General features: G+C 33.3%; 1 protein-coding gene across 1 annotated transcript in view; it reads right to left on the bottom strand.

Annotated features, from left to right (window-relative positions):
• The window catches only part of LOC118196643 (short-chain dehydrogenase/reductase family 9C member 7-like), a 66,050-nt gene that overhangs the window by 31,024 nt on the left and 17,432 nt on the right, over nucleotides 1-17,594 (bottom strand). The window contains exon 3 of the mRNA XM_085809891.1: nucleotides 1,153-1,365. Coding sequence (XP_085666017.1) covers nucleotides 1,153-1,365 — 213 coding nt within the window. The remainder of the gene's footprint in view (nucleotides 1-1,152; nucleotides 1,366-17,594) is intronic.

Genomic DNA, 17,594 nt, shown 5'->3' with positions numbered 1-17,594 from the left:
AAAATAATATTCTTGGCTACTCCCAGTATTGATCCCAGTTTTGTCTCAGAAAAGAAGTTGATGGAAATTTGACGAGTAAATATATAAAATGACTACAGCTATTGCTGTGCGCTTACATAGCAAAGTCTGGAAATGAAGAATGAGCCTAAAATTACTGGAAGTTCAAAAGAAGCCTGAAGGACAGGGAAAAAGCTTTGTTCCCCAGACTGGGGTAGGATGCGTTCATTGGCCAGTCCTAAGAAGTTTTTGTATCCATACAGCTAATGGAATTTTATATCACATATTTGCTAAGTATATGTTCGTCAATTTTTCTTAAATATTCATCTTAGACGTGTACTTTCAATTACGAAATTTCTTAAAATTAGGTAGAGAATTTAATGTTGCTTTGTTTGAATGGAAGTAAATAGGAAATAGTTTAACCGTTTCATCCAATTTCAATTAAAGGTTTGTAATTTTTTTATATTTTATTTCACTGCCATTTAATTCGAGAAAAGACATTAAATGTACATAATTTCTTTTGCATCTTTTCTTGAAGATATTCTCATTTAGGAGATTCTTGATTTAACTTATATACTTTTTAAAGCAAATGTACTGGTACTATACGCAACGAATAAAATATATAAAATTCCATCAAATAAATTTCATATAGTATGATTTGAATTTTAAACTTACTTGAATTTTTTCAATGGCCTCCTCATAATAAAAGTAAAGAAAACGGAATTGACCCAAAGCGTTAATTTGCAGTAAATAATAAGTAGATAAGATAGTTCTTTTCCGCTAAAATAAACTTATTTACAAATTAGTTCCATTCAAACAATAATTTAAATAAATAACATATGGCATGAAATCTGAGAAAAAAGCAATCAATTAAATTTGTAAAAATGTTCGTAAATAAAAACATAAGCAGGAAATCATTTAATAAAAATAAATATTTTTCATAACATTGCATATTATATAATTGAATTCTTAAGACTTTTGTTTTTTAAATTTCACTAACGTTAGGAATTTGAGTTTATTTCCGTTGGAAATTTTTCTTGTAAATTTTAAATTAAAATTCATGCTTGTTTAGATGGAAGTATTGGTACATAGCTTAAAATATTTTATAACATGAAAAGATACTCATTTTTGTCTCTTTATATACTTATAGTATACCATCTGCTCCAAGGTTATTCATAACGAAGTCTTTGGCTAAGTCGACGCTCTTATCATTTGTCACATCCAATGGGATTATTGTAAGATCAGAAGAACTGTTATTAGCTAAGTCCTTTGCACCTTCACCATTCGGGAAGAGACAGCCTGCAAAAACACGGTACCGTAAGCCATCCATGCGCTTAGCTAGCATGTTGCCGAATCCCGAATCACAACCTAAAGAGAACAAATGGATTACAAATGGGATGACAACATCATTTCAAGAGACATCTCAAAAGTCTCATTAGACAAAATGTAACTATTTTGAAGAGAAAGACAAATGTAAAATAATTTGATCATTAGAAAATGTACATTGTTTGTATTTTACTAAGCATTTGTATTTACTATAATTTTGCTTTTTACTAAGCAAACATTCTACAGCCTAACAAATTTCACTATAAAAAGACATATTTTTAAGCACTTTCATATTTTTGTATGAAATAAGTGTCATTGGTAAGCATTCATCAAGGCTTGAGCGCTCAAAAAACGTAGTTATTACTTTTAAACGCTTACATGTTCGTCTTAGATACGTAATTAAACTACAAATTTTCTTAAATTATAGTAGAGAATTTTATGAAAACAATTCTTTTTCTATAATGGCCGGGCGCTTTATTTAATAGTCATTAGCCTTGCGTCGCTACAAGGGCCGGAAATGGTGGCTATTTCTTTATGAAAGCACGCATAAGGGGGCCACCGTTGCCCCTATAAACGGACCGACAGTTACAAGCATACCTTCTTCGGGATTCGAACGCGGCCCTACCGCTATGGCAATCAGGATCACTAACCACTATGCTGTCTGAACGAAACGAAGGCAATTAATATTAACATTTAAAATGCAAGATTTCTTTAGAATAAAATATTACAGTATCGCATTTGGTTTACAGGATTAAAACATTACGTATCTTTCTAATTGTTTTATTGTACTTTTTCAAAAGACATTAATTAAATAGTTACTTTTAATAGTTAGTAGCATAAGTTTAAAATTCTATTAATTGCTCTACATGTAACATTTTAATTTTTACTTATTTCTATGTAATTATTTACTTCTATTACTATTAGGTTTCGAACGCTTAAGTTTTCTTCTTGCTTTTTCAGCAAAAGTTTATTGGTTAATACGAAAATATGAAATATAGAGGTAAAAACATTACTTGTTTCTTCTGTTCTCGCAAATATTTGGCAAAAATTCGCTTAACGCCTCTTTATTTTCTACCGTGATGTTTTACACCACTATATTTTAGAACTGCGATTTTATTTGTTTCTTTCCACCCACAATAGTTTTGTACGACGAAATTTTCCCTTTGCGTGGTTTTCTCAGCGTCGTTTTTGTTCGCGATGTTTTTGACAGATACCATGAAGCTCCTGGCTCCTCAGCTGATCATACGTATTTGCATATCAATTGATCATATTCTTCCTTAAAAATAAGAGCTAGCGTATCAAATGCTTGCAACATCTATTCGTAAAAAGCAGTTTTTTACTTCCTTATATGAAGTAAAGAAAGTATTGTAATAGCAAAAATTTTCAGGTACATATTTCAACGGAAATTCGCATTTTGATCTTTCAAGAATACATTTTTATGATTTTTCGTGATCATCATTCCGTGGCCTCCCTCAAATTTCAAGTACCAACTAAAACAACTTGCTTCAAAATCTTGGCAAGATTTGTGGAACAATGCTCCACAGAGAAGACGCACATATAACTTGATCCCCAATGTAATCTTCGTATCTCTGTACTAGAATCCTTCACTAAATTACTTTATAACAGGACATGGATCCTTCCTCACTATTTCTACGCAAGAAATTTGGCAAATTCTGATATCTGTATATGTGGGGAACAGGGAACTCCTGATCATTACCCTTTCTCATGCCCCTTAACTGAAGATATTAACATAAAATTTCCAAGAACCGATTTCCTGGCATTCCAAAGGTTTTTAATTAAGGATAAACATCAGTATAGAAAATTTCAGAAAATTATGCAACGACTCTCTTCCTACGGCCTAGATCTCTGTCAAGTGTAAGTCCACATACTGCTTAGTGAACTTTTACATGCTGTGATTATGGATAAAATGGCTCCCCTTGTGAACTTTATAAACTGCAATAAGCCAATATATCTGAAATAACCCATGGACACCTACCTCTTTAGCATTATTATAACAACTCATTTAACATTGTGTTGCCAGTACTAATTATAATTATATCATTATGTTTAAGTGTTTATTAATTACGTTTATCTCCTATTTTTGTTGCACCAAATCAGATATTCAATTTATCTTGTGAATCTCAAATTGTATTCCAACTATTTTGTAATCTACTATGTCGTACATCATTATTTTAATTAAATACTGGATGCAGGGCGTACTGTGGGATTGCACTATGTACCATAATAGACAAACTCTAGACCTTTTGGAAAGCTTCACTCTATGTAAATTCCTATAAAACTTGCAATCCCCCCTTTTTTTTCAAGAGTTAGTATGGGAAGGCATTACCAGTTGACCTATGGTACATCGCTGGTGTCCCCCATACTTTTACCTTTACCTTTACCTTTACGTACAGAATGCACGTACATGCAGACAGAATAAAGGATACGTTTTCCCAAACGGATTGTAAAATTGATTTAGTAGGAACTTTTTCGGGACCGATTGTACGTATGTATATATGTATCACGCACAATTCAAAAATGAAACTGTTAAAAACGTGTAATTAACTTAAAAGAAGTTTAATATTTGTATTGGCATGTCTCGAATACATTTTAAAAGAAAAAAGAAAAAATTAGTACATACAGTAAGACCCCGCTTAACGCGGGGGATACGTTCCATCAAAGTAGAGCGTAATGCGAAACAGTGCTAAACGAGGCTATCTTTACATGTAAATATTGGGGTTAGGGGAAGATGGCTAGGAAATTGGTTAGGTATTAAATTTAAAAAGTATGTTTTTTTAATAAAAATAAAACCAAACATTTATTTCTTAAAGCCCAAATTAATACCACATTATTATTTCTTGCAAAAATAAAAATAACAAAACGAATATTCTTTAAAAAAACAAATAAAATTCTCAGTCAGTCATATTTAGTTAGCCTTCTGCGTTTTCAGTGTTCTGCATTTTTGTGACAAAGGCATCTAATGTTGTTTGCCTTTTTCTTTTGCGTTGTTCTCTTAAAAGTTCTTCATAAACGGATAGAGCATCTCTAACACCACGCCTTACTTTTGAGCTCCTGTCAAAATTCGGATCATTTTCAATGAATTGATCCATTATTTCAGTTATGGTAGACAAATTCCTTTTTACAAACGCCATCGAAAGTTCTTTTTGCTCTTCTTCTGAATCACTGCTGTCAACATTTTTGTTTTCTTCTTGTTCAATTAATTCCTTGAGCTCATCATTAGAAAGACTAGCCGCTGCTTCTTGAATTATTTCTTCGACATCTTCCACATTTACCCCTTCAAAATATGTCTGTACAATACCGCACCAAACAAGAAATACAAGTACACTCTTTCGGATATGTATTTGAAACCTATCGCTGCATAATATTTCGGGGAATCCCCGTATGCTGCGAGCGATTTCGTGGAATCCCCGGGTTGAAATAAAAGAGCGCTAAACCGAAACAGCGCTAAGCGAAACAGCGTTAAGCGGGGTCTTACTGTACATAAAATGTACGGTACAACATAGTCCGAAATACGAGGGTTCGGGCAAAAGTCATGTATTCGGGCAAAGTATTTCTTGTAGATATGTGCACGGATCACAAAACGTATGTGTGTCGTGTGGAAGCTCTGTAGGCATAGTGTGTATGCAGAACAACAGATGGCTCTGTGGTAGCGAGGGTTCTGAAATCAGTCAGTTGGTGAGTGCCGTGAGAGATGGAAGTCACCTGTGTTGAGCAGCGCGCTTACATCAAAATAGCCGTTCTCCGAAGGAGAAATGCGATGGAATCAGTAGAAGTCCTTGGGAATAATACCCTACCATATCGTACAGTAGCACGGTGGGTAGGAAAGTTTCAGCAAGATCGTGTGTAAACCAGTGATGAGCAACATTCGGGACGACCGGTGAGTGTGCGGACCGACTTGGCACGTGCCGTCATCGAACACCTCATGGATGATGACAGATTATGAACATTACTGGAGTTAGAGAGGGCAAGTGGCATCGAGAAACGCACCGTCCACAGGATATTGCATAATGAGCTAGCGTCAGAATCCTTCCCCAGTCAAATTGGTGAAGATCGTCGCATATGACGTCAGGGGTGTCATTGTTTGCCACTTTTTTCCTCATCGCAGAGCAGTGACCGCACAATACTGCAGGGACTTCCTGGTGCGACAGGTACGACGTGGCGTTCGGGATAAACGTCCAGATCTTGTGGACAGTGCAATAATTCTGCACGACAATGCAAGACCACATAAAGCAGAGTGTGTACGGCAGCTACTCCGACGTTGGGGATAGGAAGAATTGGAGCACCCCCGTACTCTCCTGACCTTTCGCCCTGTGATTTTGATCTCATTCCCAAGACTAAGGAACCAATACGTGGAAGGCGGTTTGCAACACGAGAGGACATTGCTAATGCTGTGCGCCAACAGATGATCCGATTCACACATGGTGCGACAAATGCTGAGGCTGATGGTATTCAGCGCCTCCCACATCGTTGGCAGCGTGTGGTGACAGTAGCAGTGGACTACATTGAGGGTCTTTAGGCCCAGGTTTGTCACGTCAACTTTATGTGTATAATCATAACTTTATGTGTAATGTTATCATTCTTTTGCACGGTGAAGGCTATATTGCCCTGTATACTCCGTAATAAATTCGTGTGTTACGATATTTCGGTGCTATTCATTGTCCACACATGTAGTTAAGACCTTGTCCTTTCGTCTGTATATGTCAAATTTTTCAACCGGACTGGTATCTTCAAGAAAAAAAAAAAAAAAAAAAACAGTTGCCATGACTTTTGCCCAACCTACGTAGTTTGGGCATGATATGATGTTTCGTTTCTCTCGTATGTTTCAATCAATTTTTTAATCGGAAAAAACTAATATACAAAATTTGGTAATAAATTAATGTTATTCAGACATCAAGATAATTTCCCTATATATAGATGTATATAAACTAGGTCTCTCAATTTTAATTTACTAATTTCTACCTTTATTAATATATATATATTGGGCCATATAAAAAGATTAAGCAGTTTTTTGGTACACTTCTTATTTTCTTTACTGAAAATCAATTTTAATCAAATACATATTGAGTATTATTATCTGTGATCTTTTGCCATTTTTCGGGTAGCTTCATAATTCCATCCGTGTAGAACTTCTGCGGTTTAGCGTCAAAAAACCTGGCAAAGTGATTTTCAGCATCGCTTTGATCGGCTAATTTTTTACCATCAAGAGTCTTTTGTATAGTCCGAAACAAAAGGTAGCCAGACGGAGCAAGGTCCGGGCTATATGGTGGATGCATCAAAACCTCCAAACCAAGTTCCGTCAATTTGTTCGGAATCATTAAAAATGTGTGTGGCCGCGCATTGTCATGATGGAACACAACTTCCTTTCTGTTGCCCAATTCTGGCCGCATTTTCTAGATTGCTTTGTTCAAACGGTCGAGTTGTGCACAGTACAGGGCCGAATTAATGGTTTCACCAAGTTGCAGCAGCTCATAATGGACAATGCCTTTCCAATCCCACCAAAACTCAATATAACCTTGTTTGCGGAAAATCCAGCTTTTGAAGTCGTTTGTGGAGGGTCACCAGCCTTTGACCAAGATCGCTTGCATTTGATGTTCTCGTATTTCACCCATTTTTCATCGCCTGTAATGAATCGCTTCTCAAGAATTGTTCGATTTCGTTGCGTTTCAGCAACATTTCACTGATGGTAATTCAGTCAATGAAATTTCTTTGCGTTAATTTATGTGGCACCCAAACATTGAGCTTCTTTTCGTAGCCTGCTCTTTTCAAATAATTTCAAACTGTGATGCGGTTGCTGCTTAGTGCCTCTGCTATTTCCCGTCAGCTTCCTTGCCGGTCTTACTCCACCAGTTGCAAAATTTCATTTAATTTTTCAGTTATTGACCGACCAGAGCGAGGTGCTACTTTGACATCAAAACTTTAGGAATGGAATCGAGCAAACCACTCCTGGGTCCTTCGTTAACTTACAGCATTCTCACCGTACACTTCACGAATTTTTTTTGGCATGTTTTTGCAGAGTTTTTTTTTTTTCAAGTAAAAAAACATCACATAGCTATTTCTTCCGATATTTCACTCATTTTAAAATTAATATTTTTACACGAGTATTCAATTAGAAAACTACCTTCACAAGCAATGGAAGCTGAATGTCACCTTTTAGGCACATGTTCGTTTTTGGAAACCGGGTGAGTGTTGCCGGATATATAGGTATCAACAGCATCTAGTGCCAAAAACCGCGGAGACTTTTCATATCACCCAATATATATGTGATGAAATTGGAAGAAGTTGGTTGCAATAACTTGGCATGGTAGATGGATAAATAAACCAGAAACTTGCAGACGTGACAGAATTTAATTGTTTCCTTTTTATTCATAACTGGCATACATTTTTATTTAATCCAACACAAATCAAATCGGTGCTATAGCACCTTGTTCTTAAAGAACATTTTACATCTGATAAACCTGAAAATATATTTTTAAAGGCAGCATGCATCATCATGTTGCAACAACAAAGCGGAAGAGGCCAAGTAGAGGCGAACAAAAAAAGCGAGATCGCGCAGCAAAGACCTTTTATACCAAGACATGATTACATTAAACAGACTACATTTCGGATCATATTACAAGAATGCTTACATTAAGTGAATTAAATTTCAGATACATAACGGATTAGTATTCGGAAGTTGGGCTAATATTTGATCGCATTCCAGGAATAATTGCTGAACAGAGATCAGATGACGGATCACTTTCCAGAATAACAGGAAATGACGGTTATATTCGAAACGTTATTGCTTTTCTATTTTTAGAATGAAGAGAGGAGCATGCTGAAGTTGAAAAGAGGAGTTAAAGGACTATTATTAATTTATTATTAAGAAGATAGATATTTTCTATTTTAAACGCACATATATATATGGTTGCCTGCGTACGAGCTCATAACGGATTGAACGTACATAAGACCGATGGTAGCTTGAATAAATTTATTTTACCAAAAGACGCACTTTACAGTTCTGGTACCTTCCACCAAAATATTCTCACAGCTCTTCTCAGTATCACGGAGCACAATCAGTAGTTACATTTCAAACTATTAACATTGTTAAACCCAAGACACTGCAAAGAGCACCCAAAGAGCGAAGCTCATACGGAGGCATCAAAATACTCCGAAATCGAATCAAAACTAAAAAAACTGAGAACTTCTCTCACAGGACTTATATAGTTTTCCCCATAATTCCAAGAAATCATTCTCGAAATTACTGAAGGGCATATGCGGTTAAAGTTACATATAAAGTTACGTATAAAGAGACGAATACGGTTACAGTTAAACATAGAGATCAATTGCAGTTATTCAGTTACAATACCAGCTAAATAGGGGCTGGAACAAATGGGAGCCAAATTGGGAGACTTTCAATGATATTTCACCAAATTTGGTGACAGAAATTAATCGGCAAAACCATTGTCAGCTTTTCGAGCGAGATAGCCATTTACCTCAGGTTAAATAGATTTGCTCCTATAATCTTATTTTTCAAAGAGAGCTTCTTCTCTTTCAAGCATTTCATGTTACATTATACAAAAAATACTATATTTACTGTGAATGCAACTTTCTCCCCTTTTGACTGTACTCATGGACTCAATGGTATTTTAGGAAATTTTCCACTTCTTTTCTTTTTTTTTTCCTATAGGCCCTCTTTGTTTCCATTACTTGCGGGCCACTTATTTCAATTTTATTTTGTCCCATCCTTTCTTCCTTGCCTTTCGAACTCGTTTAAAATGTAAAGTTTCTTTTTACTCCCCTCTGAAATACGAAATTGCTCCCTTTCTGTATGTCTTTCCTTCGCATCCAAGTTTGATTTTTCGCCCAGCGTTGCAGAGAGATTTAGCGGGTTCAAAACAAGACATCTGTCTACTTTGTCTGTCATACAGTGTGCATTTAATTATTCTGCAGAAGCGGCAATGGATGCCACTTTTCCGATGTCACTGTTATTTGGTTGATTTACTTTATGATCGCCCTGCATTAAAAATGAACTAACCACTCTGTAAAAGCATATATATGTGTATATATATATTATATCTTAACTTTTCAAAGTATGACGACTATTTTACTATTTGGAAATTCTGCTATAGAGGAATTGCATAAAAGTCCTGTGTTCATTTTATAGAAATCTATTGAACTTAAATTTATAAAGCCTTTTTATTCAATTTTACGAAAAGTTCTCATGAAGATATATATAAGACCAACGTTTCGAAGGAAAAATTACAGTTACATTCGTGGTACATGACACGTTGTAATATAAGTCATAAAAACCTTAATCTACTATTGGAAATAGGGTCAGTTTGAATGCCTAGCAGACATCTTAATCTACTATTGTTCTTTCATAGTTTTGAAAATAGCTCTTAGCATGTTTCTGTATTATTGCGTGCGTACGGGTTCGTAATAGATTAAATGCACGCGGTTCTGACGATAGGTAAATAAAATTTATTTTATCGAAAGAAACACTTCGAAGTTCTGGAACTTTCCACAAAAATACTGGTGCAGTTCTTCACAGTATTAAAGAGCATAATTAGTAGTGACACTTCAAACTGCTTGGAAAGATAAACACAACGCAATGCAAAGCTCATCTAAAGTGCAAAGCAAAACCGGAGATAATACTCGGAACTCACTTTGAGCTAGCAGCTAACAACAACAACAACTAAAAGTAGATGGTTTCTTTTTGGCCTTATGTAGTTTCCACATGGCCGCCGAGGTATTTCTAGTACTTGTTGCTACTCGAAATTCCTGAAAGGCAATATAAGGGCCGAATTACGGTTATAGCTAATATAGTGATCAATTATATTTATTCAATTACAATATCTATTATGGTGATACAGGGATCGGACCAAAATGTCGCCAAATGATTGCCAAGTTTGGGGACTTTTGGCGATTTTTCGTCAAATATAGCGTTAAAATTTAGTGGCCAAAACCGTTGCCAGCTTAGCGATATCTTACCAAATTACCGAGATACCCATTTACTCAATGTTAAATGAACATGTACTTTGCCGGCACAGCTTTTCATGCTACATTATGCAGAACAATACAACAATTTCACATATAACTGCACTAAAACTATCTATCTATGTACAATATTCATAACAGCATGTCTAATGCTCTCACGGGTGCTAATTTTTATACACAGTGCAGTCAAAATGATTTTTGAAAGCTATTGCCCAAGCAGAGGAATATGTTTAAAATGGTTTTGTTTTCAATACATTATGCGAAGCACAACAGTTATTCCTTTTAACCTTATTCGTATAACATTTTTTCATTTTCGAAATTTAGTTTCTTTCCGTGTAATTTAAATGCAAAGCAGTTTTCGAGATTTATTGCAGCTTTTCAATGCGCTTGTGCAAAAGCGGGAAAACATTATATAGTATTTTTCTGCAGATCTGTATACGAAGAAAAGTAGTTTTATGGGAAATAAAAAGAGATTAATATTTTAGAAATTCGTTTTTGCAAGATTTGACTTTAGGACCGACAACTTCTTTTGCAAACAAATTAAAACGAAACTTACTACAAATCTCATCTTGAAGCTTTCACTGTAAGTTTAACTTTAAATGTTTATTTCATTCACATAACTATTATACCTATTTTATTTAACCCGTGAGATATTATAACCCGTTTTTATATTATTTATTAAGCTTTCATTGTAAGTTTAACTTTAAATGTTTATTTCATTCACATAACTATTATACCTATTTTATTTAACACTCGAAACTAAACTCGAAATGCCCATAAGTGCGCTGTCAAATTTTCCTTAGAAATATCTTTTGATAAAGCAAATTATACAAATATCTATGTCAGATTAATCTTGTTTACGCATAAACATACTTAATTACATTAGAGTTTTCACATTCATGAATCGGTGCATTAAGGCTGTCAGCCAGATTTTGGAAGCAGTTAGGCGCTATCTAGTGACCAGTTAGGCGCTATCTTGTGACTGAGTGCATTGAAGTTAATTGCTGTCATTTATCAGAAAATGATACTCTCACATCAACGCCAAAGCGTTACTTCAAAAAGTTATCTGTGCAGAACAGAAAGGCACACTGGTTAAGAAGAAAAAGGAGTGCAAACAAATTTTTGATAATAAAGGCGATGTATCAGTTCGAGGAAAGACAGCAGTCCTACGCTAAGCACTAGTACACATATATTAAACGCGGTTCTGAAGACAAGATTTTTTTACATTTAGATTATTTTCAATTCATGCTGATAGATGCTCTGTAGTTAAAAAGTATTAAAATATTTTATTACTGCATTATGTTCTGTGTAATGCAGTGAGGTGTATGGCAGTATGTTGCACTTTAATTGGGCAGTAAATAATATCATTTCATTCGTTCTTGAGAGTTTGAGCTTGGATTAGCTCGAATATAGTGTTTTAAGCCCCAAGCCAAGGCAATATTAGGTCATTAGTGATAATTACCCGACTTAAACGATGTTTCGAATGACAGAGTCTAAAGGAAAACTCAGAAAATAAAGTTCTTTCACTACAAAGCTTTTAAACGAATCAGAAGGATTGTTTTTAATACTGAAAAAATACAGACGCATGTATACTTCATTTCTTTCAGCAATTTATTCGTTTTTATATAACGCCGGAAGGAGGAAGAAATAAAAAGAAAGAAGAAAAAAATGGAAACAAATAAATGAAATAAACAACAAATTTTATTCAGTAAAACTTGCAGCAATAAGTGTCAGAGTTACACAGATGCACATAACCTACGTTCCTATTACATCTGATAAAAATGTATTTGTTTTTTAATCTGAAAGCTATTAGAAAAATATATTGAATGTAACATTGTTAAAATGGATTGTTGAATATTTGTTCGCGATATCTTATATTGACAGATGTGTGGTAGCGATTATAAACAGTATCTTCACAATGTTCAATAGAAGTTTCTATTTCCATCTTACATATTTCATGTTTTAAATAAATTTTCTTTAAGTTGCAGAACGCAACTGAACGCATTCTGTGTTGTATTTTATATGTGTTGGGTACGTGCTCAGTGATGATTACAAGATGTACACAAACATCATTTATTCTACATTGCTCATCTACTATACAGTTATGGTTAAAGATAATAATAGATACAGTTACAGTTACATATATAACATCTCCCTTTTTTATAAAAAATAATAATAGTAGTAAAATTAAACATATTCTTTTAAATAATAAGGTTTCTTAACAGTCCTACCAGATCGAGTGACGTAGTTATGTCCATTTGAAAAATTTGATGATACTATACCTCTTTCACTATTTGGTGACACAACACTTCTGTTAGGTTTTAAAGGACTTACAGGCGCATCTAAATTTGTAGTGCTCCTACTATTTTCATGTATCTCGGGTTCATCTATAACTTCATTCTCATAGTTGTTTTGTATTGCAAACTCTTCCTGATTAGTTCCTTTAAGAAGGTCTCTTCTGTTCCTTTCTACATTTCTTCCATCATGTTCTTATAATCCTATATGAACGTGATCTTTCTGCTTCTTCTATAATTTTCCCTCTTTCATTTAGTTTTTTCCCTTTCTCTTTTATGTAAACATGATCTCCTGTTTTCAGTGGTTTTAATGGTCTTGCATTCCTATCATAATAACTTTTTTGTAAGGTTTGTCTCTTCAGTAAGTGTTGTTTATGGTCTTCATATCGTTTAGCTTGGATGAAATTCTCTTTTATAGGCATCAATCCATTTACTTTTCTTCCAAACATCAATTCAGAAGGTGACTTAATTTAATCTGAAATAGGAGAGTTACGATATTCCAGTAAAACTAAATATGGATCTTTGTTGATAACTACAGCTTTTTCTAACATTCGCTTGACAGTTTGAATATGTGTTTCAACCATTCCATTAGACTGTGGGTATTTAGGACTTGAAGTTCTGGTTTCAAAATTCCATCTTCTTGCAAAATCTTTATATTTCCTGCAATTATATTGTGGACCATTATCCGAATATACTATTTTCGGAATACCATGTCTTGCAAAAATTGATTTCAATTGCTTTATCACTGCTACACTTGACAAATCTTCCAAATGTCCAATTTCAACATATTTGCTAAAATAATCTATAACTATTAGATAATCCCTTCCTTGAAAGTAAAAGATATCTGTTCCCAATACTTCCCATGGACCATTAGGTATTTCTTTAGATATCATTGGTTCTTTAGTATTAGCGTTTTGTAAACTTAAACATGTTTGACAATTCAGTACCAAATCTTCAATTTCTTTGGACATTCCTGGCCAATATAATATTTCTCTTGCTTTGATCTTGCATTTTACTACTCCTAAATGACCATAATGAATCTGCTTAACATATCTTTTCGTAAACTTCTTGGTACAACAACACAGGAATTTTTAAATATTAATCCATTTGCTTCTGATAGTTCTTCTCTGAAGTTAAAATATGGTTTTGCCAGTTCTGGAACCATACATTTTTTATCTGGCCATCCAGTTTTAATTAATTTTCTTAAAACTTGTAGTTCTTCATCTTTTTCTGTTTCCAGTTGAAAAACTTCCATTTTACCATTAGACATTGGTATACATTCTACAACCAGTGCCACATGAGCTTCTATATCTCCTTCAAAGAAATCAGATCCTTCATCAGTGAATGATCTTGATAATGCATCCGCTATAAAAAGTTCTTTTCCTGGTTTATATTTTATCTCAAACTGATATGGCTGTAATCTTATACGCATTCTTTGTAGTCTTACAGGACGTTTATTTAATGGCTTTTTGAAAATTGATTCCAGTGGTTTATGATCACTTTCCACAGTAATATTTTTTCCAAATATATACTGGTGAAATTTCTCACACGCAAATACAATAGCTAAAGTTTCCTTTTCAATTTGAGCATAATTCTTCTGTGTATCTGTTAATGCCTTAGATGCATATGCCACTGGTAAATTATTCTGCAGTAAGACTGCTCCTAGTCCTTCTTGAGATGCATCTACAGATAAAACTACTGGCATGTTTATATCATAATACTGTAAAACTGGTTTATTTACCAAGACATCTTTTAGTCTTCTAAATGCTTTTTCATGTGTTGCATTCCAGTTCCAGATAACTTGTTTTTTCAACAAATCTCTTAAACATGATGTCAATTCTGATACATTAGGTATAAATCTAGAAACATATGTAATCATTCCTAGGAAAGTTTCTAATTCTTTCACATTTTTTGGTGGTTTTATATCTAGAATAGCCTTAATTTTGTCTTCATCTGGTTTTAAACCATCTTTAGAAAATATATGTCTCATATATTTCACTTCATTCAGCCCAAATTTACATTTATTTAATTTAATTTAACATTCTTTTCTCTGGCTCTGTCCAACAACTTCTTTAATCTTGAATCATGTTCTTTTTTATCTTTACCCCAAACTAATAAGTCATCTATATATATTTGAACTCCTTCTAAATCACTAAAATTTTCAGAAAAACTTCTGTGGAAAACTTCTAGTGATGAACTCAGTCCATATGGCAACCTCAAAAAACAATATCTACCAAACGGAGTGTTAAATGTAGTAAATTCACAACTTGAATCTGACAGTTTAATTTGCCAAAATGCTTTGTTTGCATCTAAAATACTAAAGACCTTTGCATTTGTCATTTGAGATGAAATTTCTTCAAAGGTTGCTATGTGATAATGTTCGCTCAGTATATTTTGGTTAAGGTGCTGAGGATCTAAACACAGTCTTAAATTTCCATCCTTTTTTTTACTACCACTAATGAATTCACGAATTCTGTTGGTTGGTTAACTTTCTTTATAATACCATCTTTTTCCATTCTTTCTAATTCCTTTTTTAATGGATTTAATAAGCTAAGTGGAATTTTCCTTCAGGGTTCTATTTTACCAACAGCTCCTGTTTTAATTTAATATGATATGTATATCCAGTTAAATTCCCAGTTCCTTTAAACAAATCTTGATATCCTTTTAAAAGTTCTGGTAACTTTTCATTAGAATCAGGATTTACTGTACAAATCCTTTGTATTAGGTTTAATTTTTGCAATGTAGGTAAACCTAAAATAGCTGGAACAGTTTTATCACATGCTACGACTTGAAATTCTACTTCATCCTTGTCCCCTTTTGATGTTTCACATAATAATTTACATTTTCCAACTACATCAATTGTAGTACCATTGTAATTATTTAAAGTGACTTTTGATTTAGTCAAACATTTTTCTATTAAATTTAATTGTTTAAATTTAGGCAATGGTAGCACATTACACTGAGCTCCAGTATCCAAATTAACAAATAAATATTTAGATATGTTTACTTTTAGTTTTCAAACCATTCGGTTTTATTTTTAGAAAATGGATTTATATCTTCTACTGACGCTAAAATATATTCATTACCATTATTATGTAACTCATGCTCTAAATTATTCTGTACAACATTAACATTTTTATAAGTGCACATTTTAGAAAAGTGATTTTTCTTTTTACAGTACAAGCAAATCTTATTATAAGCAGGACAGTTGTATAACTTATGAAAAGTTCCACATTTTCTACATGGTTTTGGATTATTGTACTTATTTCCTTGATAGTTTGAAGAAGATTTAGTACTTTGTTGCTTTTGTTTTACATGAAAGTCTTTCTTACAAGGCTGATTTTTTTCCTCTGAAGGTCGAAATTTATTACGTTTGATAGCTTCTATTTTATTTTCTTCAGTTAAAGTTTTCAGCTGAAGTTCTGCTAATTCAGAAGCTTTACACATTTTAATACATTTCTCCAATGTTAACTGATCTTCCCTTAATAATCTATCTTTGAGATTTTTATTTAGAATTCCACTTACTATTCTATCCCTTATTAAATTATCTTTTAATTCTGCAAATCCACAGTTGCTACTTAATTTCTTTAAATCGGTTAAGAAATCATCAAACGATTCACCTACATGTTGTGTTCGACAGAAAAATATATGTCTATCAACACTTTCGTTTGCTTTCGGTATGCAAAAATTTTCGAAAGCTTCAATTACTTTGTCAACATCCTTCTTATCTTCTTCACTTAAATTAAAAGTATTAAATTTTTCAAGTGCTTCTTCACGAATAATATGCAATAAAATAGCTACTTTAATTTCAGGTGATTTAGTAATACCACCAGACGCTAACATATAAATTTGGAATTTTTGTTTCCATTTCTTCCAATTTTCGCTTAAATTTCCTTCGAAACTTAGATTACTTGGTGGCTTTAATCCATCCATATTTAATTTAGGACTTTAAATAGTTTATATATACGTATTTTTAGCCACTTCCAATAAAAATAAACAACTCACTTACCAGCGATATAAGTTTCGATTTCACAGTAAACAACTTCCCATGATGTTTTTGTTTAGAACATCTTTACCGAGGCTGCATGGTTCTTCAAAAAAGATTTTCTTTTCTAATCAACGACGGGCTGCGCCATGTGTTGTATTTTATATGTGTTGGGTACGTGCTCACTGATGATTACAAGATGTACACAAACATCATTTATTCTACATTGCTCATCTACTATACAGTTATGGTTAAAGATAATAATAGATACAGTTACAGTTACATATATAACACATTCCATTTGTATGTTTCATGTCAGCTGAGCATAGAGCAGCAAATAATGTAAAATATACATAAATGGTGGCTTTTGAATCCGGTAATCAATTCTCAATTCTAAAAGAAAGACATTTAATGTTGCATATTTTCCCTGTTTGTATGCCTGTCTAGATTACTAGAGTCAATTAAATTATTACTCTTAATGTAAGGTTGTTGTAATTTTAATTTCATTTTGAAAAGTGTTATTTTTAATTATAGTTTATTATTTACTTCAGGCTTAAAGACATACATATAGCTTATTTAAGTAAACATTAAACACTGAAAACGAAAAATCACCCAGTCAGTTTTCATTTTCGGATTTTGTTTGCATGCTTTTCCCTTTCGTTCAGTTTCTTTTTCAGTTTCATTAGCTGCGCTGAATTGGCAGGTTCACGGACTACATTGAGGTAAGTCTACAACTGAAAACATTACGTTGCTTCTTTATGATAAGAAAGTTTCGAATCATGAAATAAATATTTTCTTGAGCTTTATTGTCTTTAAAAATGAACTGAAAAAATCGGACTAAAAATTAATATTAAGACCTTAAAATCTCAAACTCTGTGAAGGTTAGGGATAATTTTAATTAAAATTACCAAATAAAATACGCAGTATTATTCTGTCAATCAGATACGACCTATATATTAATATTAAGGCCTTAAAATCTCCATTTCTGTGAAGGT

This window comes from Stegodyphus dumicola, chromosome 2 (assembly GCF_044657685.1).
Source record: "Stegodyphus dumicola isolate Sdum_Otavi_A_Nest chromosome 2, ASM4465768v1".
NCBI lineage: Eukaryota > Metazoa > Arthropoda > Arachnida > Araneae > Eresidae > Stegodyphus > Stegodyphus dumicola.
Note: the sequence above shows the minus strand (reverse complement) of the source record. Positions and strands in the feature narration are given on the sequence as shown.